Genomic DNA, 24,762 nt, shown 5'->3' on the forward strand with positions numbered 1-24,762 from the left:
GTCCATTTCAGAATCAAAGGCCTATATTCCTGTTTGTGACGATGGAAGGTTAAACATATCAGACAAGCATCCGTGACACTTAAAAAACAAAATCCTGAAAACAAACACTCCCAGTATTTGGATCACGACCCCTTCTGACACACTTCCATGGGCTCCTACAAAATCGTGTCAAAAAACTCACAGTGCAAAATGACTGGGGCCTCAATGATTCACACACAAAGGGCTGGGGTCCCTTTCAGTCAGTTTGGCATCAATTTCCCTCAAGGTAGACCCTTGCATTTGACATTTTATGGTGGCTTAGCTGTTTATCTTTTTTTTTGCTTTTGGAAGTGTCAAGGATCAGTTCTGTGGCACCATCTGGCACAGACTGGGAGCAACACGCATCTGTGGCATTTTAAAATGGACTTGGCAACTGCAAGACATCGAAAATGCATATTACACTTACAGTGTCTAGACTTCCCTATGTGTGCTCAGTTACAATTAGTGAAGCAAAAGTATACATATCACCCTACTGCTATTCTTGTTGCTACAGAGCCATAAATGTGAAAAGCAATACTCTGAAATAAAGATTTTTTCGGTTGTTGTTTTTTGCCCTAGCCTACTTAGCAGCACAGTTTAAGTCAACACAAAAACTGCCGTTGAGATGCTTGTCTTTCCAAAGATGTAAACACCAGCCACAGCGTCGTAAACTTGGCTGTATCGAATGAGACGGGAGGTCGGAGGCAGGATGACTATCACACACTAGTAACAGAAGCTTGCAAGCAGTTGGAAGGTTTCTGTAATTTCTCAGCTTCGTTGGTGGGGGGGTCTGTACTTGCTCGGAAACTGAAGGCTGGGCCAGCTCCGCCGTGGGCCGGGCTCCAGGTAGGGTTCTGACGACGGTTACTTTCAACAATGCTCGATGTGTTGGAAGCCAGGCTCTCCCGAGTGCTACAAGAGTAAAAAGGTTTTGTTTGGTTTGGTTTTTAACATAAATAATTATATATTGAGCCCTAGAGGAAGAGCAAATGATGGAGTTAATGGATTTCTTCTGGCAGTTTATCATGTCATGTACAGAGCATCTCATACTGATTATTCACATATGCTCCAGCAACTTGGACTCCAGAAGCTTTTCACAAGACATGTTATCATCAGCAGCACACTGAGTAAAGGGTTTTCATACAACTAAATATATGTCTTTCCTAGACTTTCACATTCAAGGAAACGCCTTCAAAATCTGATGTGATAGATGGCTCTCGTGTTCCTTTTTTAAAAAAGACTAAAGACTTTAAAAAGACTTTGTAAGTTATACAAAGGTAATGATTTCATTTCAGGCTCAAAATTCATGGATAGAATTGCTCCTGAATCAACTGCATACTTTTATCCTAATGATTCTGTTTTCATTCTTGCTTAGTAGATTTTTGACTCTGGATGTGAACTTTAAGCAGGACACTAGCCAATTTGCAGCAGTGATGGGAATAACATTCTTTTTTACAGACGTCATACCTCTGCTTTAAATACGTAACACTTTAGTTAATGTACATTCTATTTTCAGGTAAGGAATCTAAGGTTTTCTCTATTCGCATTTATTTCCTCCCTTCTTCCACTTTGGTAGAAATATTTAACTTTTTAAAGGAATCTTTAGAGGTGATTTTAGAGCTTTAGTATTTCGATTTCTCTTTTTTCTAATTTAGAAATACTTAAATCTATTTTATTGTCCCAAGAGGTTTACAACATTTAACATGTCAAATGTGTAGGACAATGACAGATGTAAGATTACTTGGCCTGACTGATGGGAACTGAGTGGGTTTCATGTTCTAGGTCCTCAAAAGGGTAATGCGAAACTTACCAGCTCACAAAGAGGTAGAAGAAACCATAATGATGCTCAAAACATCCACCCTATTGGATAGATTGAAGGTTTATAAAATATTCTTCCATGTTGGTCCCCATCACTGATTTAAAGTTAAACCACCCAGTGGACATCCTCACCACCTGGCTTTCATTCTCATCCGAAACCCATAGCAAGTCTGTCTGAACATTATACCTTGGCAGCCATGCCTGACAGGGTATTTCATCCTGACCCTTTGTGGCCTTAAGCTTGCTTCTCATCAAAAAGCCAAGAGTTAGTTGTTTACAAGGGAGTTTGTTTACCGACTACCAAAAAAGACAACTGAATGCTTCCTGACTGCAGAGGGTACCTCCAGAGCGTTCATACATTCATAGAAGTAAATCATGTTCTTTCATGATGCTTACGGTCAATCTAGGCATATCTAAGGAATCCTCCAAAATATCATCATTAAGTGATGGAAAAACACTAGACTTACCTACTTACCTGCCTTACACCTCCTCTAAGAAAATCCATCAGTGTTTTTCCAGGACTACAACTGAGAGTCAGGTGGAGGAAGGAAAAAGGACAAGAAACATGTAGAACCCCAGAGAGGTTGTGACACGCTCCTTGGGTTGCATTCGTAATCACAATAGCAACTTTTTAGGGCATTTGACTTCCTCATCTTTAAAACAGGTCGAGTTTTGTGCTGTACCTACTCAGTGAGTGACTCAGAAGAAGAAATAAGCAACCAGGAAAGATCTGTACACCCAAAAGCTAGACAAATGTGAGTTACTTCTGTTGTACATCTGGCATCGCATGAAAAAAACCAGTCACTGTGGGGAGGCTTGGAAACCTATGTATTACTAGTGACTTTTTTTTCCTATGGGAAAATGCATTTTGAGGTCCAAGGAATTCACTTCTCAACCAGTTTTTGAGGTGGGAATTTAACTTATCAAGTCCCTACTGTACGTCAGGTACCATCAACAAACATTGTAACAGATGGCCTAAGGTGGGAGCTACACGTGCTCTAAGATACCTCGGACTACCTTTGACCACGGCCAACATAATAATAGTGGTAAACACAACAGGGCATTCCAGTGTCTCCAAAGGATATATCTCATTACTACTGCGACAGTGAGTACAGTGTTTGACAGTCATATGGAAGGCGGTGGATATGACAATGAAACAATTCATGGAGATGGAGGGTAAGCAGTAACAATAGTCATCACATTTAAAATGTCACACTTTTCTAAAGAGAGCTAATGGAGCGCAATCTCTACAAATCTATAAAACCTATAAAATCTCAGAATTTTATAGGCAGAAGAACTGGACCAAGAGGCCCTGCTGTTCCGTGCCCTGCGTGCACTCCCCTTGGGCCAGCACCTGGACAGCACAGGACGCATCAGACACGTGCTGGGCAGCCTGGAGCCCTCTGATTCTCATATTGTGTTTATCAACAGGTTTTCAGCCTCGACTCTGGAAAAGCAGGCTTTGCACGACAGGAGTCTTCATTTGCAGCTTTCGATCTCATGGCATAGTTTAAATTTCTACCTCGTTTCCTTCTCTCAACGCACTTTGAAGTGAAAGTGTTAGTCGCTCAGTCTTGTCTGACTCTTTGTGACCCCACGGACTGTAGCCCACCAGGCTCCTCTGTCCGTGAGATTTCCCAGGCGAGAATACTGGAGTGGGTTGCCATTCGCTTCTCCAGAGGATCTTCCTGACTAAAGGGGACTAAAGAATTTTGGAAATGTGGCCGAACATGACTTCTGAGTCAGCACTGAAGACTTGACAGTGTGGAGATCACCTTTTTTTTTGGCAGGGGCAGTGGGGTGGTGGTGCAGGTTGGATCTTTGTTGCTCAGTGAGCTCTTTCACCGAAAGATCTGAATAAATGGCCCCTGAAGGTTCCTGTATCTGTAATGGTGGAGCCGTGTCAGCATGATAACGCTATTTGGCTAAAAGACTCCTTACACTGGAGAGTAAAACCCCCTGTAACTCAAATATTCTCCTTCACAGACAACCCTCATGCATCCGAAAGGTAACTTAGTAAATTTATCGAAGTAGAGGGGAAATATAATTTTAAAATAAATATCAAAAATAAGTTTGTCACTCAGGTTCTAACCAAAGGATATGAAAAACAAAAGGGGTGCGATCAGGAATTGTTCTGTAGATTGTCTAACTGCATGACATTTATGGGTGATCTACATATTTCCATAAAGAAAATTCTACCTAATAAGAGAGGGAAGATAGCTCCTGAGTGAAGACAGACTCCTCAGGACGACCTACCAGGACAGCACATTTGACCCTGAGTACACTATTAAAGCTATGCAAATAAGCTTTGTTCAAGAAATGATCCTGTTCATCAATTCCATAATCTGTACTCCTAATTTAGAGACAATAAAATATATTCTGTGGAGAGACTGGTTCAACAATTCCATGAACATTTCTGTTTACCTACCCCCATAACAAAAAACGTTCAATATTATGCAGTGGTCAGGTTTTGAGTCAGAACCCATTAACCTCTCAATGTCCCTCTTGCAACTATCTCTGGAGCATGGTGGTTTTCCCTCTGTGGAGGTCTAGGGGCCAAGCGTGCCCCGTGAAGAGCTGGAAACTGGTGTGGAGAAGCATCGAGCAGGGAGAGCCCATAGACTAAGAAACAGCAGAGCCGGAGGTCCAGGGCAATAACCCACACCTTCCACAAGCAATGGTAGTGAACGTCTACCGCCAATGGCAGACTTTTAGTTACGCTTATGTGCTATCCCCTACTAGGAAATCAAGAGGAAAAACGAGAGTAGAAGAGGGAAGCAGAGAGAAAAGAATATGTAAAACAACTGGTGTATAAATTAAGATTTCATTTGGGATTAAAAAACATTTAGCAAAAATTATTTCTGAGCAAAGTCACTTAACAGGCCAGTAGTCTGCTGACTGAGTGCCATGGCCCCCTGAGGTTTTAATGTCCCTGAGGGTGGACAGAGGAGACCTGGAGCTCCTGGCTTCCACGTTAACCAGGGTGCCATCTCTGTGGTTTGTTTAGACATCAGACTTCCACACGTGTTAACTCAGAAAAGAAACGTTACTTGACAATAATAATAATGGTAATGAAGAACTAGCCCTTTAAGAAATAACCAAGGTCTAATATGAGACAAACAGATGCATGATTCCCAGTTCTGGTTTTGGGATGCTCTGTCTTCAAATTACCCAGAGACAGAGTCAAAGGATTACAATGCAACTAATTTTAATTCTTAAAATTAAAATAAATATAAGAAATATGTATTCGTATCTTGGACTTGTTCAAATACAAACTACTATAAAAAGTTGGGAATCACAACTAATGGGAGATGTCAATCTCTCAACAGTATTTCTGCATCTCAGAGTCACCAATCTGGAGTAGAATTCAGAAGGAGAGTCAGGTCCCAAGTCGCTCTTGGAAGAGAAGGAAGAATTAAGGAGAAAAAAAGGAAAGTGGCATAGACTCCCTTTTGCTTCCTAACCCTCTGAACCACTTCAGTGCCCTGGCTGTGGCCATTGGGCACTGCACACTCAGCTGTTAACCCTCTGCTGAATTACCAGCACCTACCAAAAAGAAGGCACCACGATCGGCGTGCCTACAAAGTGCCAATTCTGCAGGAGGAGAAAAGAAAGTGCTGGCATGCATTTCGATCTAACAGAGCACAGGCCCTCAGTCTTCCTGGGACGGGACCAGTTCCATGTGCGTGCAGACTTTTGAGTGGTGAGAGGAAGGTGTATGAGAGCAAGGGGTGCAGGCTGCACAGAAAGTCAGGGTTGAGATGATTACAAGCTTCTAGATCCACTGCAGAGGTTGTGAGATGAGCTATTATATTCTCACTAGATGGATTCCCCATCTTTGAGTCAATCAAGTTATTCCCAACCCCTACCTCCCACCATCACACTGACTACTCATTTTACTCAAAAAGCTACTATTTTTTGAAAGACCTAAAGAAAAAAACAAAACAAAACACACAACCCTTCCTTTATCAGCATGGTGGCAATATCATCGAAATACTGGGAAATGTTGGTCTTAGATTGGACGGGAAGGAGCCAACCCACCAGTCCAGATTGGTGATCTCTACAGCTGCAGAAACATTTGTTTCAATTCCTGAAAAAGAAGTCAGAAACAGGCTGTTAACAATACAACTCGCACAACTCTTCACCCTCTTTCACAGAACTGAGATTGAAATTAGAAACTCTGAGTTAACCTGCATAAAGCCCCAGGCCCCGGTGGACGTATGTGTGTGTGCACAGACGCTGCTCCCTACCGTGGGGAGTTGAATCCACTATCCACTGTGATGCTGCTGCTGTCCATGCTGTCTAGTCGTGCCGAATGGGTGGCCCTCTGGTTGCTGCTGCTGTCGGCTTCCTTTGGGGCGAGCAGGGTGAGGTTCTTCTCAAATTTCCTCTGCAAGTCTCTTTCCTTTTCCCTCTCCAGGAGCCACTGCATGGTACCTACATCGTCTCTGTTTTTCTCCTCCTCTGCGTTCTTGTTGGCCCCTTCCTCAGACTCGTCGTCATCAGAGACGTTGTAATAGTCGAAAGAGGCCTCCTGGTTCCCCACGGACTCCTGCTGACGCTGGGAGGCTGGCAGGGCAGGGGCGGCCGAGGTCCCCAGGGACGGCTCTGGTTTCTCGCCTCGGCCTGGCAGTGTGTCGGCAGGGGACTTCGGGTGCGATTTGAGGAGGGACAGGGTTGATTTGTGATAGCTGTTTACAGACAAGGTGCTGTGAAGAGGTTTGAACAGTGTGTCTTTGCTGAAGATCTCTTTCCTCTTGTCCAGGGTGCTGGGCTCGGCGCCGTGGTGCTGGGTGAGACGTCCGTTGGCAAGGCCTTCGACTACTGCGCCTGGAGTGATTGGGCCCCCGCCCGGCCCCTTTGGTGACTCCTCCTTGTGCCCTGCAGGCTCCCTGGAGGAATGAGGGGCCTGCCTGTCTGACAGAGGCAGCTTTTTCACCCCTTCCACCAGAGTCAGAGTGTCGTGGTCCTCTTTGTTCTTCCCCAGAGGTGACGGCGCTGTGAGCACCGTCTCACTGGAGGTGTTGCACTGGAAATAGTCATCTGCAGCTGTCTTTGTTGGACAAGAGTTGAGTTCACCAAAGGATGGCAAACTCTCTGGCGCTTTGCCTGGCTCCAAGAGGCTGCAAGCGCTGGGCGGTTCCTTGCTGCCACTGACTATTTCTGGAATACACACCTCTTTATAGCTTGCAGACGAAACGTGAGCCCTTTGATGACCGACAGTCTGTGCAGGCCTTAAAGTACTGTCGTCAATGTAGGACTGGCTGGGGGTCTGGTCATCTTGGCTACAGCCTTCGGCCAGGTCTTCAGGCGTCCCCAGAGAAGAAGCACCCAGAGGGCCTTTAGAGTTATCCATTGATCTGGACCTCTCCTTGGCCTTGTTGGATCTCTCGTTCCTGGACCTTCGGTCCTGGGTATGGCTGTGGCTTCGGTGCACTTTTGAGTGGGAGCTTCCCCTGGAAGGCTCAGGAAAAGGCATCTCAGTCCTCCTTTTGGCCAGTTCCCCAGACACGTCCCATTCTGGGGTCATGGGGAAATGAGACTCGATCACGTTCGGGTTGCTATGCATGATGAAGTTATCCCCTTTGTGTTCGATGATGAAGCAGCCCTCCCGGGGGGCCCTGGTAAGAGGATCGCAAAAGTCATACTCCCTCTCGCCCGGGATATCCAGATGGGAACCATCGGACGGGTCTCCCTTGGACACTCGTGTCTTGCTGTGCGACCGAGACTTTCCATGGGACTTGCGGTGAGTCCGGCTCTTTTTGCTTCTTCCGCTGTGGTGGGCGGAGGACCCGGCTTTACTCCGGTGCGCCTTCTCTTCTTCAAGTTTCTTCATCAGGGCAGTGTGCCGCATGACGTTTTCCACGGTCAAGTCCGGGTTAATACGCCTGATGATCTCCATCTCCACCTCCCGAGGGATGGTGGTCGGCGTGTCCTCGTCTCGCAGGGGCCACTCTTCGGGAGGAAACTGGGCGGAGAAGTTGGCTAGCTGCTTGGTCTTGTCCTTCTTAAAGCTGAGCCGGAATAACTTGAGCCCGAATTTCTTGGACTGCTTTTCACCGTCCTTCGGTTTGGAGAGGGTTTCCGTTTTGTATGAGAAGTTGACAGTACTTTTGCTCTTTTCAGTGGCTGGCACCTGGCAGAGGGAAGGAGGGCAGTAAGGGTCTTTGCAGTCCTTGGCGGGCTTCCTCTGCAGGGTGGCCGCGTGCAGGCCATGCACGTCTTCCCTGCAGCAGTGGCAGGAGTCGCAGTGGTTCCTGGGCAATGTTCTTTCCCTGACGCAGCCTGAGGCGGAGGGCGTGATGGTCCCCGGCTGCGGAGAGGTACACTGAGACCGGTCAGGTATCCTCTCGTCCAGGTGGTACCATTTACTGTTAGTTCTTATGAGGGAAGGAGTTATGAAATAAGTCTGCGGGGTGACGATGAAGTAGCCATCAGGAGTCGGGTAGATCTTCCTCTCCCGGACCAGCGTGTTCAGAGTGTGCCGGAGAATTTCTTGGCTTGGGGTGGGAACACCTGAAACCAAAGGACACACTCATGAGAATGGAAGGAGAGCAGTGTGGTTGATCCTGGAGTGTTTTGAGTCTGCTTATGGACTGAATGGTGCCCCCCGCCAAAACTGATCCCCATGTTCAAGCCCTAATCCCCAGGGTGATGCTACTAAGAGGTGGGAGTTTTGGGGAGGTGATTAGGCTCAGATGAGTTAATGAACTTGCAGCCTCCGTGATGTGCCTTTATGAGGAAAGGAAGAGACTAGAGCTCTCTCTCCGTGATGTGAGGGTATGGCTGTTTGCCAACCAGGAAGGACGCTCTCACCAGACACCAAATCTGCAGGTGCCTTGATCTTGGATTTCTTGGTCCCAGAACTGTGAGAAATAAATGTCTTTTGTTTCAGCCGCCCAGTCCATGGTATTCTGTTATAGCAGTCCACGTAGACTAAGACAGAATCTTGTTAATTTTGCCCAGCTTCTAAGTCTCATCATAGAGCAACCTAGCAGGATTCAAAGGTGTTCATTAAGTTTAACATGAATCCTGGTTTTCTCTGATAACTCATGGAATTGTACTACCAACAGAACAGGAAAAGATAGAAGCTGGAAAGAGAAAAATGGATGCTAGATGGAGTTAAGTGGTTACTGTTGTTATAAACCTTTACTAAACTGAATTGCTCAAGACAGAATTTTTTTTTTGGCTGCCCTGCAAGGCATGAGGGATTTTAGTTCGCCTACCAGGGACTGAACCCGAGACCCCCAGCAATGGAAGTGCAGAGTCCTAACCACTGGACAGCCAGAGATGTCCCAAAGACAGAGTATCCTTAAATGAAGAAAAAACATTTTCAGTATCTTGTAAGTTTACAGAAAAGACTTTCAATAAAAGCAACTAGGAAGTCACGGTTGAGAGAGCCATCCTGGTATTGAAAAGAAATCTAATATATATAGAGGCTACCACATTCGCTTGAAGCTGCTCCATACTCTCATTCCAAGATTGAGTTTATTTAATAAACTTAATTTTATAAATTATATAAAAGGGCAACTAGACTTGACCACTGTTTAGGATGTACTCTCCAATTTTGAAATCATCATCTTCAAATTCAAATGTGATTATAGCACTGGTGATAGTTAGGTGAGACCTTCCTCCTTCTTGTCATAAGCCAGCAAAAGGAAGGTGGCAGCAAAGTGAATTTTTCAAATTCATAGGCAGAGAGCTCTAATAAACACACCAGTGACAGCTTAGAGGCTCTTACATCCATCTGATCGCTGAGTCTCAAGCCGCTGTATTTGCAAGAATAGATGTTCCAGAAGAAAATCACAGATGCTCTTTTGTACACTGACTGTTTTCAGACTTTTTGCTGTATTTGCTAGAATAGATGTTCCAGAAGAAAATCACAGAAGCTCTTTTTGTACACTGACTGTGTGCCCATTTAAGTGCTGTCTTAACGCGCTTAAAGAGACTATTAAGAACATACATTCTTCACAGAGTATAAATTCTCCAGGCTGTAGCGCGTTTAATTTCTTTAATGTTCTCCTTTCCTCAGTGCCACAAATCAAGGGTGATCATATTTCTAAGACTGACCTGAATGATATAATTTGGAAATAGGTCAGGTGGAATCATCCTGGCAGTACGCAACGGTGTCTGACCCACAAAAATGGCAATTTCAGGGGAGACCAAACGCTCGGGCTCCTGGGTCAGACTGCACGGATCCAAATTCCAGCTTCACCACTGGTAGCTGACGTTACTGGCTGAATTAAGTGTGAGTCCCTCTGCCCCCCATATTCCTATGTAAGTCCTAATCCCCAGTAGCCTAGAATGTCACCTTATTTGGACATGGGGTCTTTACAGAGACAACCAAGTTAAACTGAGGTCATTAGAGTGAGCCCTGATGCACACTATGTCTGGTGTTCTTCTACAAAGGGGAACCGTGGACACAGAGATATCACACTGAGAAGAGGAACTGGTAGAAGGCAGAGAACTACTAGCCCCAGGGAGAGGCTGGGACAGATTCTTCTCTCGCAGCCCTCAGAAGACACCAACCAACCCTGCCAATATGTTGATCTTGGAATTGTAGCATCCAATAGATGTCTGTACTTTGTTAAGACTGCTCTAGAGAACTACTACAGCTGGTATCTCCTTAGGCAGCTTGCTTAACGACTCTGAGCCTCGACTTAGTGTCACAAAATGTAGACAATAACAGTCTGTGTGTGCTTAGTTGCTTAGTCATGTCCAGCTCTTTGCAACCCCATGCACTGTAGCCCACCAGGCTCCTCTGTCCCTGGGATTCTCCAGGCAAGAATACTAGAGTGGGTAGCCACTCCCTTCTCCAGGGGTCTTCAAGACCCAGGAATAGAACCCAGGTCTCCCGTACTGCAGACAGATTCTTTACTGTCTGAGCCACCAGGGAAGCAGGACAGCAATAGTACCTGTCTTCAGGGGGATGATGTGAGTTTAAGTGAGTTTAATGTGTGTAGAATAGTGCCTGACACAGGGAGTGCTCACAAATATTAGCTACCAGTAGTCTCAACTTTGGGTCAGGACCCATGGAAAGGGATTACCTTCAAAGAGCATTGTGTAACTGCCTAGAATAACCGGGTAAGCTGAGAGGTTTAGGCTCCCCCAGTCCTTCCAAAACTATAAAAGTAAAATACAAAAACACTAGAAATGGCCTGCAGTTCTCAAGGGGAGAGAGTCCATGTACGATGGAATCTACATATTCAGAGACGTAACAGATGCAAGTTCCATCTCTGGGTCAGGAAGACCCCCTGGAGAAGGGAATGGCTACCCATTCCAGTATTCTTGCCTGGAATCCCATGGACAGAGGAGCCTGGTGGGCTACAGTTCATGGGGTGGCAAAGAGTTGGAGATGACTGAAGCAACTTAGTACACACCCATGCTTCAGAAGTCACCGTTCGTGACCAAGGCAGAAAAGGTTTAACAGTACTTCTGAATGATGTATCGTTTAACATAATTATTTAATTTTTGAGCAGCATGGTTTCCTTTTTGTTTAAGGCTCTACTCTTGAGAAATGTATGTTGTTTTTTATGCAAATGTATGTTGGTTATTAAGGCTGATATAATATCAAAAAATTTTTAAAACATTGTATGGTAGTTCATGGTAAATAGATGGGGAAACAGTGAAACAGTGTCAGACTTTTTTTGAGGGGGCTCCAAATTCACTGCAGATGGTGATTGCAGCCATGAAATTAAAAGACGCTTACTCCTTGGAAGGAAAGTTATGACCAACCTTGATAGCATATTAAAAAACAGAGACATTACTTTGCCAACAAAGGTCCATTTAGTCAAGGCTATGGTTTTTCCAGTGGTCATGTATGGATGTGAGAGTTGGACTGTGAAGAAAGCTCAGCACCAAAGAATTGATGCTTTTGAACTGTGGTGTTGGAGAAGACTCTTGAGAGTCCCTGGCACTGCAAGGAGATCCAACCAGTCCATCCTAAAGGAGATCAGTCCTGGGTGTTCATTGGAAGGACTGATGCTAAAGCTGAAACTTCAATACTTTGGCCACCTCATGCGAAGAGCTGACTCACTGGAAAAGACTTTGATGCTGGGAGGGATTGGAGGCAGGAGGAGAAGGGGATGACACAGCATGAGATGTCTGGATAGCATCACCAACTCGATGAACATGAGTTTGGGTAAACTTCAGGAGTTGGAGATGGACAGGGAGGCCTGGTGTGCTGCGATTCATGGGGTCGCAAAGAGTCGGACACGACTGAGCGACTGAACTGAACTGAACTGATGATAGTTTCTGTTCAAAACAAGAATGAGTTTCAACTGAATTGGGTTGTAACCCAAGCCATATATTTGCAATTTGTGAGAGCCAAAATACAACAGAAGATGAACAACTTAGCTTCTCTGCCCTGTGAGTAGCCCTACAAACTATTCTAGTTCGGCTGAACAACTTCAGGGGGCAGCAGCTACACAGAATACAACTTTCAGGATAAGACATTATTCACATTAGAGTCTCACAAACGACAACCACTAGAGCTGTGAACCACAGCACTCAGATGACAAACTCATATTTGAAACTGACTCTGTCCTACATGGTAGTGTACTTTTGATTAACATTGTTAACGGAAGTTTTTCAAAAACGGTAAGCCTTATTTAGAAGAATTCAAGATTGACAAGTTACTACGCTATTACAATAAAGGAAAGCTGAAGGGTCATTCATAAAAACAGCTATTATAACAAAAATAGCTATAGCTATTATAGCTATAAGACAAAAATTTCATTGTATTATAGAATCTGCTGATTGGAGGTCTTCAAAGTGCTGATCTTAGAAAACTCAGGAAACTACACGAAATCATGACTACAATGTAATCATGTCTACTCATCAGGAAGAACACGCTTTCTGGTTGTTCACAAATGAAGGAATAAGAGTTTCCAGAGAGAATTTACAGTAAAGTTTTGATGTGGATTTTCAAGTATACCAATCAAATAATGTTTATTTTTTTTTCTTTTTTTTTTTTGACTTTTTTAAAAAATTATTTATTTATTTATTTATTTTTTAAATTTTAAAATCTTTAATTATTGGAAAAGACCAAGTAGAAACATTCCTTGTCCAGTCTGTTTTCCATACCCTTAACTGGGAGTTTTCAAAGCTTTAGCTGAAAGTCACTGATATCTATGATTTTTATTTTACTATTAAGCCTCAGTATAATGACAGATATTTCCAATTGTCTGTGAAGTTCAGGGTTCCACTAGAAATCTGCAGGGCTCACTTGTAAAGGGATGGCTGTGATGGAGACTGTCAAGGTTTGCATATTCCATCACGTCCAGATTCCAGTCCCGAAGTTCATCATGAGTTCAGATTCTGTTGGTGTAAGGAGCAAAGGTAAGCTCTATATTAATATAGGGCTGGAATCTGACCTTTCTCCTTGCCCATATCTTTCCATCTCCCAAAGCAAAAATAGCTATTTAAATATACTGCATGCCGATGGGAGGTTATTTAGACATATATTGCTTTAATCTTGCAAATCTGACAAACTGCTGACACACGTGCTCATGTTCTGTATGGTAAGAACTTTAGACTGAAAACTTAATGGGTTTCCTCGGATGATTTCTTTGTGTTCGTGAAGGACACTGACCGAGGGAGAATTCAGTAGAAGCGATTTAAGGGGATGAATTGGAGACAGAGTACAGCACAGATCATGCCAACAGTCTCCAGCAAACTCCAAAGCCAATGGCAAGTCCGTAAGCAGTCACTTTCCTCCCAGGAAGATCCATGTGTAACAACTTAACATGTACTGGTCTGATTTAACTGATCATTCTGGAGGGATAAGGACCTATTTACTTATTCTTAATAAAAGTTTGGTTGATTTACAATGTTGCACTAATTCCTGCTCTATGGCAAAGTGATTCAGTTACACACATATATATATATATATATATGTATATATTCTTTTTTATATTCACTCCCATTATGGTTTATCACAGGAGACTAAATACAGTTTCTGGTGCTATACAGTATGACTTTGTTGCTTACCCACTCTACATATAATAGTATGCAGACCTATTTAGAAGGCTGAAAAGCAACAATTATTCTTTTCAGATCCTTTTAAAAATATCCATATTTCTGTAATGTGAACTGGTATATAAAAGTTGTTTTCAAAAATTCAAGCAATACAGAAGCATGATAAAAGGGCTTAAGTATCAGCCTACAGATATTTTCACTAGAAAACTTCTTACTAAAAACTCTTTAGAATGTGAATGTCCAAAACAGGAATAGAGGTCAAAATCTAGACTATTTTTTCGACTTTTATGCATTAAAAATAAAGTTCGAATATTTTAATAATATTCAGTTAGACTTCAAAACTTTATTATCAAATAGTAAACTATGAAAAAGTAAGTAGTCTTAGCTTTAAAAAACAAAAATATAAATATGATAGCTAAATCCTTCCAAACTTTTAGAACTGTCATTGAAATGAATTTTTCAAATAGAATTTGAAGAGTATTAAGCTTTCTAAACTGTTCTCTTCTGAAGTAGTTTAAATGACACCAAAAGAAAAGCAGAAAATCAAAGGAAGGAAAGAAAAAAGAAGGGAGATAAGAAAGGAAGAAAAGAAAGCAAGCAGGCAGGAAACAAAACTTGCATTGAATCAAGATGCTCATGTACTTTAGGAAGGTTGAGCTGTAAAGGTTAAATGGAATTGTGGTAGTTTTTACAGACTTCTTTGTGGATTCTGATTTAGTTTCTTGCCCTCAGTGCCAATGAAAAATTATCAGAAGGTGGCAAATTATTTTTGAAGTAACACTGATGCCTTGATTTTTAATTGCGGAGCTAAGAAAAGTCACTGGTTGGTTTTGGCAAAGACTTTTTTTTTTCCTATTGAATTTAATCATGGGATGAAGTGTCCATATAAAGTCCCAGGTCAGCCAGAGTGCGCATCCATCTGGAAAGTACATCACCCTTTTCCTGTTACCTGGAAAACAGGTGGTCAGGTGCTCCATCAGTGCTTCTTGGGTGACAGGTTTTCTTGCCGAGTTCATTGCGGAGATGGCCAAGCAAAGGATTTCCCCAAGTGGGATAAACTGAGATTGACTGATGGGAGACATACTGATTGGTGATACATCACCTGTAGGAAGACAATTACCAAGTAAGCAGTTCGTTAAGACCCAGCCACTTGTCACACACACACACCTTCAAACACACACACACACACACACACACACACACACACACACACACACACACACCCCTCCCGTGACTCTCACCTATTCCCTGTGCTGCAAATACAGTCAACCCTCAACCCTGAAATGTGTTACTGCCCCAGCCACGTGCAGACGTGGAAAGGCTTGCACAGAACAGCGGAAGCTTCAGCTGCCTCCACAAAGAAAACTTGCCTTTAAAACCTGAGCTCTCGTTGGAAGAGACTTACTACTGCAAGGCGTGCAACTGTGAAGCTTTTTTTCCAATGACCTGTTTTTTTTTTTAAACTTGGAGCTGATTTGTTTAATAACTGTCATTCACATCTCGACAAGTGCACTTGCGGTAACTTGAAGATTCATTCATTCAAACTCTGGGTGCCCTCTGCACATCAGCATCTTCTGGGGGCTTGAGAAGCACCTGGGAGAGTGAATAAGCTCCCTCCCACCAACATCTCTGCCCTCAAGCAGTTTCTATGTAAGTGGAGGAAACAGACGAAAAGTTCCCTATGCAGAAGGCTGAACAATAATCTGGGGCAGAAGAGGAGAGTGATGTACACACCTGGAGGTGAGGATGGGACTGAGAAGCAGGAAGTGAGAGAAGGTTTTTCCGAGGTCGTGTAGCCTGAATCTGGTGCTGAAGTGGGAGTATGCCAGCAGCCTGCGAGGTGCAGGGCTATTTTCTGGGGAGCCGCAGAGAAGGGGGACAGGTATGGAGGGACAACTATGAGCAAAGAACTGAGTGCCCAAGGGCTTCATCCTGAGGGAATTCAAGGAGAGAGAGTCAGACGTGCATTTCAGGAAGACACGCCGGTGGCCACGTGGAGGATGCGCCTACCATCCAGCAGGGCCTGTGGCCTCCCACACACATTTGGATCTGAAAGAGCAGGAAGGGCAGGGTGCAGAGCCAGCAGCGAGGGGCCCCACACGGTTCTCGGGGAGGTGGCAACATTCGGTGCATGGAACTGGCTCCCTTGCTGCAATCTTGTATCACAGTGTGATTTTCAAGTCGTGTTCTGAGAAAGGATCCCCCAGAGAGGCTTCTGGGGGCAGGCAGGGGAGCCCCCCGCAGAGGGAGAGGTGGAGGGCAGGGAAATCCCTCCTGACATCTGGGGACCACCTGTTCCCACCTGGGGTTCTGTAAGGTCTCGCTTGAGAAAGGCCGTTCAGAAAGGGGGTGAGGCTCTCCGGAGAGTATCTGTGAGCTTTGAAGCTTCTTTTTCACATGGATTTACATAATCTCTCCTCCTCTGCTTCCAAGTAGGATCTCACCCTTGTTATAAATCACCCTAACGCACCAAAGCTGGACTCAGGCCAGCCTGTGCACTGAGCAACCCCCCTCCACTGCCCGGCAGTGTCCGGGTGCCCTGGGGTGGACCACCTCCTGTGTCCAGACACGACCTCTAGCTTGACTGGGGCAGGAGGAGTCTCGAGGGCCTTTGGGAAAGAACATGAACCTTGCTCTGATGGACTGGATGGTTTGATGGATGGAACCAGGCAACAGCGCCTGGGGATGAAAACCACGAGGTGAGAGAGTAAGTCTAAGAGGTGCACCAGATGAAGCAGCGGGACCCCAGGTCGAAGGCTGAAGCCTGACGCCCCCGACCTCGCCCCCAAGCCCAGCTCGGCCCAGTGCTCCCCTCTCCCCGGCATCCCTCGGGCTCCAATCAGCTCTGCTGTGGCTCCATTCTCTGTAAGACGGGTCTGAGAAGAGGGAGACATTTCCCCTACAACCAGGGGCAGTGCCCAGGTCCAGAACAGCAGGTTGCCAATGGAGATAAAAGCCAGCAGAAACCAGGAACTGAACCCACAAACTGCCAGGGCCTGTGGCATATATGTCTCACAGATGGACAGACAGACCTTGGAGAGATTCTGGCAAATATCTGGCGGGGTAGCAGTGGGCAGAAGCTGGAAGACTGAATTTCGGGCTGTTCTCAGGATCTGAGTTTCACTCACTGGCTAGTGAAGCTCAGTTCATATCAATGACTCAAAAATGACAGAATCATGTGGGCCGGGACCATCTCCGTGGGCAAGCTTGCTACTGCCTAGAAGACTGTATTTAAGTCTTCAAAAGACTGTTGTACCCTTCACTCAAACACAACCTTATTCCAAAGGCTTCTGTGTGAAAGATGAATGACTGGTGGTGCTGAGATGCAGTGGAGTTGAAGGGTGGGGCCGCGTTTGGAGCGACTGATGTTCAAACCCCCCTCCCCACGGTGGCCCCGTAGCTCAGTCATAGATACTCTAATGATCTCTCCCGTGCATTCTTCTCTCTCCTTCCGCCTTCCACAGAAGAGGATGAGGGCAGTGAGGCAGGTTTCTTGATGATTTGCTAGGTTGGCCACATGGGGTGATTTTATAAGTCAGATGAAAACAACAATGGGGTCAGCTGACAAAGGATGGGGAGATCAAAGCGCCTTCCAAGCGTATCAGTGTATCGCTCGGGAGGCTAACCCCTTCCAGAATTTGCCTATCATAATTATCGTAGTCTCAGAAGACTAAAGATCCAAAAATACTACATATTTTCTTTTAAATGTGGGTCTATTTTCTGATTTTGTATAGGTGAAAGGGAACTTGAGTTTTCCGTAAAAAAGGAGTGACCACTAGCAAAACCAACTGGTTTAGGTCATGCTAGTCCTTACGCTTTTAGCAGAAATTATTTAGTTTAACTAACAAAGGTCGAACATTTAGCAGTCTTCTCAGTTAATTTCTTTGCAGCCAATTGTAAGAGGCAAGGAAGCCTTAAGTGTCCGAAATGCATTTATATTGAAAAAGCTCAGTTTCACTTTAAGGCTGAATATGTGGAATGACTTTAAACTCATGATAGAGAACCAAATGAAATGTGGATGCTCTGAATAACTCTTCCACATCGTCTTTGTTTTTATCCTGCACTAAGTACTTGGATGCGATCTCAAAACTGACAGAATGATCTCTATTCGTTTCCAAGGCAAACCATTCAATATCACAGTAATCCAAGCCTATGCCCCAACCAGTAACACTGAAGAAGCTGAAGTTGAATGGTTCTGTGAAGACCTACAAGACCCTTTAGAACTAACATCCAAAAAAGATGTCCTTTTCATTATAGGGGACTGGAATGCAAAAGTAGGAAGTTAAGAAATACCTGGGGTAACAGGCAAATTTGGCCTTGGAATACGGAATGAAGCAGGGCAAAGGCTAATAGAGTTTTGCCAAGAAAATGCACCGGTCATAGCAAACACCCTCTTCCAACAACACAAGAGAAGACTCTACACATGGACATCCCCAGATAGTCAACACCAAAATCAGACTGATTATATTCTTTGCAGCCAAAGATGGAGAGGCTCTATACAGTCAGCAAAAACAAGACCAGGAGGTGACTCTGGCTCAGATCATGAACTCCTTATTGCCAAATGCAGACTTAGATTGAAGAAAGGAGGGAAAACCGCTAGACCATTCAGGTATGACCTAAATCAAATCCATGATGACTATACAGTGGAAGTGAGAAATAGATTTAAGGGACTAGATATGATAGCGTGCCTGATGAATTATGGACGGAAGTTCGTGACATTGTACAGGAGACAGGGATCAAGACCATCCTCATGGAAAAGAAATGCAAACAAGCAAAATGGCTGTCTGGGGAGGACTTACAAATAGCTGTGAAAAGAAGACAAGCTAAAAGCAAAGGAGAAAAGGAAAGATATAAGCATCTGAATGCAGAGTTCCAAAGAATAGCAAGGAGAGATAAGAAAGCTTTCCTCAGCAATCAGTGCAAAGAAATAGAGGAAAACAACAGAATGGGAAAGACTAGAGAGCTCTTCAAGAAAATTAGAGATATCAAGGGAACATTTCATGCAAAGATGGGCTCGATAAAGGACAGAAATGGTATGGGCCTAACAGAAGCAGAAGGTATTAAGAAGAGGTGGCAAGAATACACAGAAGAACTGTACAAAAAAGATCTTCAAGACCAAGATAATCATGATGGTGTTATCACTCACCTAGAGCCAGACATCCTGGAATGTGAAGTCAAGTGGGCCTTAGAAAGCATCACTACAAACAAAGCTAGTGGAGGTGATGGAATTCTAGTTGAGCTGTTTCAAATCCTGGAAGATGATGCTGTGAAAGTGCTGCACTCAACATGCCAGCAAATTTGGAAAACTCAGCAGTGGCCACAGGACTGGAAAAGGTCAGTTTTCATTCCAATCCCAAAGAATGCTCAAACTACCGCACAATTGCACTCATCTCACACACTAGTAAAGTAATGCTCAAAATTCTCCAAGCCAGGCTTCAGCAATACGTGAACCGTGAACTTCCTGATGTTCAAGCTGGTTTGAGAAAAGGCGGAGGAACCAGAGATCAAATTGCCAACATCTGCTGGATCATCGAAAAAGCAAGAGAGTTCCAGAAAAACATCTATTTATGCTTTATTGACTATGCCAAAGCCTTTGACTGTGTGGATCACAATAAACTGTGGAAAATTCTGAAAGTGATGGGAATCCCAGACCACCTGACCTGCCTCTTAAGAAACCTATATGCAGGTCAGGAAGCAACAGTTAGAACTGGACATGGAACAACAGACTGGGTCCAAATAGGAAAAGGAGTACGTCAAGGCTGTATATTGTCACCCTGCTTATTTCACTTATATGCAGAGTACATCATGAGAAACGCTGGGCTGGAAGAAGCACAAGCTGGAATCAAGATTGCTGGGAGAAATATCAATAAGCTCAGATATGCAGATGATACCACTCTTATGGCAGAAAGTCAAGAGGAACTAAAAAGCCTCTTAATGAAAGGGAAAGAGGAGAGTGAAAAAGTTGGCTTAAAGCTCAACATTCAGAAAACTAAGATCATGGCATCTGGTCTCATCACTTCATGGGAAATAGATGGGGAAAGAGTGGAAATAGTGTCAGACTTATTTTTTGCGGTTCCAAAATCACTGCAGATGGTGACTGCAGCCATGAAATTAAAAGACACTTACTGCTTGGAAGGAAAGTTATGACCAACCTAGATAGCATATTCAAAAGCAGAGACATTACTTTGCCAACAAAGGTCCATCTAGTCAAGGCCACGGTTTTTCCAGTGATCATGTATGGATGTGAGAGTTGGACTGTGAAGAAAGCTGAGCGCTGAAGAATTGATGCTTTTGAACTGTGGTGTTGGAGAAGATTCTTGAGAGTCCCTTGGACTGCAAGGAGATCCAACCAGTCCATTCTGAAGGAGATCAGCCCTGGGATTTCTTTGGAAGGAATGATGCTAAAGCTGAAACTCCAATACTTTGGCCACCTCATGGGAAGAGTTGACTCATTGGAAAAGACCCAGATGCTAGGAGGGATTGGAGGCAGGAGGAGAAGGGGACGACAGAGGATGAGATGGCTGGATGGCACCACCGACTCGATGGATGTGAGTTTGAGTGAACTCCGGGAGATGGTGATGGACAAGGAGGCCTGGCGTGCTGCGATTCATGGGGTCGCAAAGAGTCGGACACGACTGAGTAACTGAACTGAACTGAAGATAAAGCATGTCCTGCTCCGGTCCCACCCCCAGCCCCATCAGCCACCCGATACCCACTGTGCCCACGTGTTTCTCTTCTCTCCAATCCATCTCCAGTGTGACCCCTACCCCAGGCCTCTGTGCCCTCTCAGCTGGTCCATCACAATAGCTTGATGATTCCTAGCCCTCCCTCCTGCTGCACACTCCCTTCTCTGCAGAGCAGCCAGGTCTTCTTAGAAAAACTGAAAACACGCTGCTTCCCTGCCTGAAATTCTCCACTGCCTGCTGTGCCTAGGAGGCGGGGACTCCAGCCAGGTCTACACTGGCCTTTAGCCCGTCCACCCACCTCTGCGAGCATCCCCCACGCCCTCCTCACCTCCGCCTTGCAAAGGGCTCACCACCGCCGTTGTTCTTTGAACTCACTCACCTTCCCCCAACTCACAGCCTCTGTCTTTGTTGAGCCCCGATCTGGGGGGCTCCTGGCACTTCTCTCCAGACGGGCTGCTTCTCCTTGAGGAGCCCTGCCCAGGGCACCAGATCTAATGCTATCTTAAAACCACAGCACACTCCCTCTCATGTTACCCAATACTACGGTTTATAATAAGAAATAATTGTTTGGTCTTCGTCCTCAAGTCTGACACAGAGCTCCTAAAACCTGTGCAATTTCCTATGTGATGAGAGAGACCAGGGTATCTTTGTTGGAGAACCAACCACGTGGTTGTATGTGCATGCTAAGTCGCTTCAGTCGTGTCCGATTCTTTGCAACCCTATGGAGTATAGCCCGCCAGTCTCCTTGGTCCATGGGATTCTCCAGGCAAGAATACTGGAGTGGGTTGCCATTCCCTTCTCCAGGGGCTCTTCCCAACCAGGGATCGAACCGGCATCTCTTTATGTCTCTTGCATTGGCAGGTGGGTTCTTTACCACTAGCGCCACCTGGAAGCCCAACTGCGTGGTTAGAGGGCTGGAACTTTCAGCCCCGCCCCCGGCCTCCAGGGAGGAGACAGGCGCTAAAGGTTGAATCAATCCCCAATGGCCAATGACTTAATCAAACACGCTTATGTTATGAAGCCTCCATGAAAACCCAAAGGATGGGGTCCAGAGAGCTTCTAAGATTGCTGAACATGTGGCAGCTGGGGCAGGGGTGGACCTGGGGAGGGCATGGAGCTCCATATCCTTTCTTTACACCCTGCACTGTGCATCTCTCCCATCTGGCTCTTCCTGAAGTGCATTCTTTTACAATCTTCTTGTTTTAAACTATTACTGTAGTAACTGAAAGGTTTCTCCCCGTAGGCTGCTCCAGCAAAGTAACTGAACCCAAGGAGGGGGTCATGGACGCCTCCAATCTACTGCCTGGTCTTTCAGAAGCACAGGCCACAATCTGGACTTGCCACTGGTATCTGAAGTCGGGGATGGGGTGAGCTGGGGTGAGGGCAGTCTGTGGACCGAGGCCTGAACCCGTGGGATCTGATGCTTTCAGACAGATGGTGTTGTAATTGCAGTGAACTGTAGGATACTCAGCTGGTGTCGCAGACTTGCTGGTATAGTGGAAGCGCCCCCCCAACACACACACACACACACACACACACACACACACACACACACACACACAGAGGAATTGGCACCAGGGCCTTACCAAGCCCCGTCTTCACTTTCTGAATGCATGCAAGAGTGCTTTTGCGTACCAGTTCACTGTCTGTCTCACCCCCTAGAACACAAGCTCTGTGGCAGAAGGAAAGGTGAACCCCACATTCCCACTACGCTCTCAGTGCCTAGAATAAAGCAGAGCCCACACTAGACACCCAGGACATGTGTGCTGAATGAATGAATTTCCATTTATAACAAAATCTGAAGGAACGCTCAGGGTACTTAAAGGGTTTTGATTTTACTCAAATATTTTGCTGAATAATTTGCAAAACAAACACAAAATTTAATGAGAGCCCAAATGTACTTAACCATGCAATTTCTAAGATTCTCCCTGTTAATTTCTCCCCCAAAACATAGCAGTTGCCAGAGAAAAAATAACTATATATCATGTGAGGATTAAGACATGCACTTAAGGAATAAAAGGAATTATAGGTATCGATCAACCCAACATAACACATTATTCAAGGTTACCATGATTTTCTTTGGCTTTTAAGTCAAACCTACTTAAGGAGCCAACTAGTCACTCTTAAAACATACTACTAGAAAATTCTTCCAATAGGTGGACCACATTTATGGTCAAAGAAGAAAACAAGGGAATATAAATACTACTATAATGTTACTGGTCACCATAATCTACAGAAACAACCACATTTTGCATAAACGATGAATTGTTACTTGTCTAATTTATAGGATGGATTTTTCTACTGCCAGAAGTAGTTCTGAACATATTCATAGAGACAACTCCTGTAAAAGCTCACAGCTACTTTGTGGGCTAGCCAATTCTTTCTAAACTGCTATAATGCTGTCCTATTGTTCTAGAAAGCGGGGATAAATAGGTTTTATTTCAGCTTTATTTTCTTACAAACATCCACTTAAGTACAGTCCTCAGGGGACATTTGTCAAATCCAGGATTGTTCAGATCAAACCAAGCACAGTGCCTTGGACTGAGTGAGCGTTGAGCAAACTTCTGTGAAATGAATTTAAAATGTGAGAAGGTGTGGCAATATTACAATTCTAAGTACACGTCTTCGATTTTAAAAGCATTTCACATTCAATTTCAAATATCTCCATGAATATGTGGCCACTGCTTTCATGTAAGGTCAGCTGAGAAGCATGAGAGTGGAGATAAACGCATCCATGGTAACGGGAGAAGGAATGATGGAGGGGCTGGACCAGAGGCAGGAGTGAGCATGCGTAAGGCTGAGCTGGGGAGCTGGGGGTGTCCTCTGGCACAGCTGGAGCAGGCTGGGGGTTGAGATGGAGAGAACTGTAGGAGCCAGATCCTGGGTGACCAGAAGGCTGAGACTTTACCCCTGATGCTGATGGGAACTCTGATATTTATACAGAGGAATTATCTATACATGACATGTTTGTGTTAGAAAATCAACTCTGGTGCAACTGTGGGGAACAAACCGGTGACCGTTACCATCACTGAGAAATTGACAAGGAGGGTCTGGGACAACAGGCAGAAATCACCCACATGCCAACTTCCTCTTTCATCTTCTACAGCTGGTGACTTATACCTCAGAAATATAAGGAAAAATGCACGTGCATTTTTACTATTTAACTCTATCTATTCTCCCTTCCAACTTCAGGCCAGTTACTTTAGCTGGAATTATTTTTTTTAAATCCTCTCTCACATAATTCATCCTTTCAAGAAATCTATTTGAGTGTGCCTCTTAAATACCCCAAACCTCTGGGCACTCGAGTTCCAAAATTATTCCTATCTTGGTTCTTTTTGTAGGGAAAAAAAAAAGAGCTATAATAAAGCTCAGTTCTCTATGAATGCCATTTTCCCCCCAGTTGCTATCTGAGGTTCTCTGGGCTCCACAACCTTTGCATATGGTGGGGACACAGCTAAGAAGGCGTGACTTCCATGGCAACTTACATTTGTCCCTTCCCAGATGACACTCACAGCTTTCCAAAAGATACCTACCAGAAAAGCAAACTTAAATCTATTTCCTTTCATCTTAAAGAACCCATGTTCACGCAACTGTACATGAAAAGGAAAGCCATAATTTTTCCAGGTGGATCACATCACAATGAACTGCAACCCTGCAAGTGCCCTGAAGTCCATCTTCTATCTTAGCCTTCTTTAAACAATCTCCCCCCAACAAATACCAGCATTCCCTTGGAATTATCCTGTTTTCCTGTTTATTTTTAAGTGCTGTTTTCCATTGTAAATGTCAACTCATTCTGTACTTAGGATTCAAAAGTTACCTTTGACCCTAATGAAGTTCATGAAACAAAGCAACCTCCTTGTAAATGTAGTTCTCAAACTGTATTAATTTATCATTAGGAAATTGCCAATAAAAAAGGCTTTCAGGAGGTACTGTTAAGTGCCTAGGCTCTTTTAACAAAATGCAATTATCCACTCTGAGTCTATTTCCTCTCTGTAAGATGAGGGTTTGGATGACACGGTTTCAAAGATTCCTTCAGACTCAAATTTGATTCTCTGTCAACGCAGCAGAATTCTGGCATAAAAGCATAATACAATACTGCTGCTGCTGCTGCTGCTAAGTCACTTCAGTTGTGTCCGACTCTGTGTGACCCCATAGACGGCAGCCCACTAGGCTACCCCGACCCTGGGATTCTCTATTTCCATCTTGTCGGAGAAAACGATTTTAATGCCCATCCAACCTGAAAAAGTAGGATTTAATTTTT

At 44.5% G+C, this 24,762-nt stretch overlaps 1 protein-coding gene across 1 annotated transcript in view; it reads right to left on the reverse strand.

The window, feature by feature from the left end:
- Positions 1-734: 734 nt before the first annotated feature.
- Positions 735-24,762, reverse strand: part of STOX2 (storkhead box 2) — a 101,263-nt gene continuing 77,235 nt past the window's right edge. The window contains exons 2-4 of the mRNA XM_068972063.1: positions 14,765-14,917; positions 6,087-8,352; positions 735-930 (exon numbers count right to left, since the gene is read on the reverse strand). Coding sequence (XP_068828164.1) covers positions 735-930; positions 6,087-8,352; positions 14,765-14,917 — 2,615 coding nt within the window. The remainder of the gene's footprint in view (positions 931-6,086; positions 8,353-14,764; positions 14,918-24,762) is intronic.

This window comes from Capricornis sumatraensis, chromosome 4 (assembly GCF_032405125.1).
Source record: "Capricornis sumatraensis isolate serow.1 chromosome 4, serow.2, whole genome shotgun sequence".
NCBI lineage: Eukaryota > Metazoa > Chordata > Mammalia > Artiodactyla > Bovidae > Capricornis > Capricornis sumatraensis.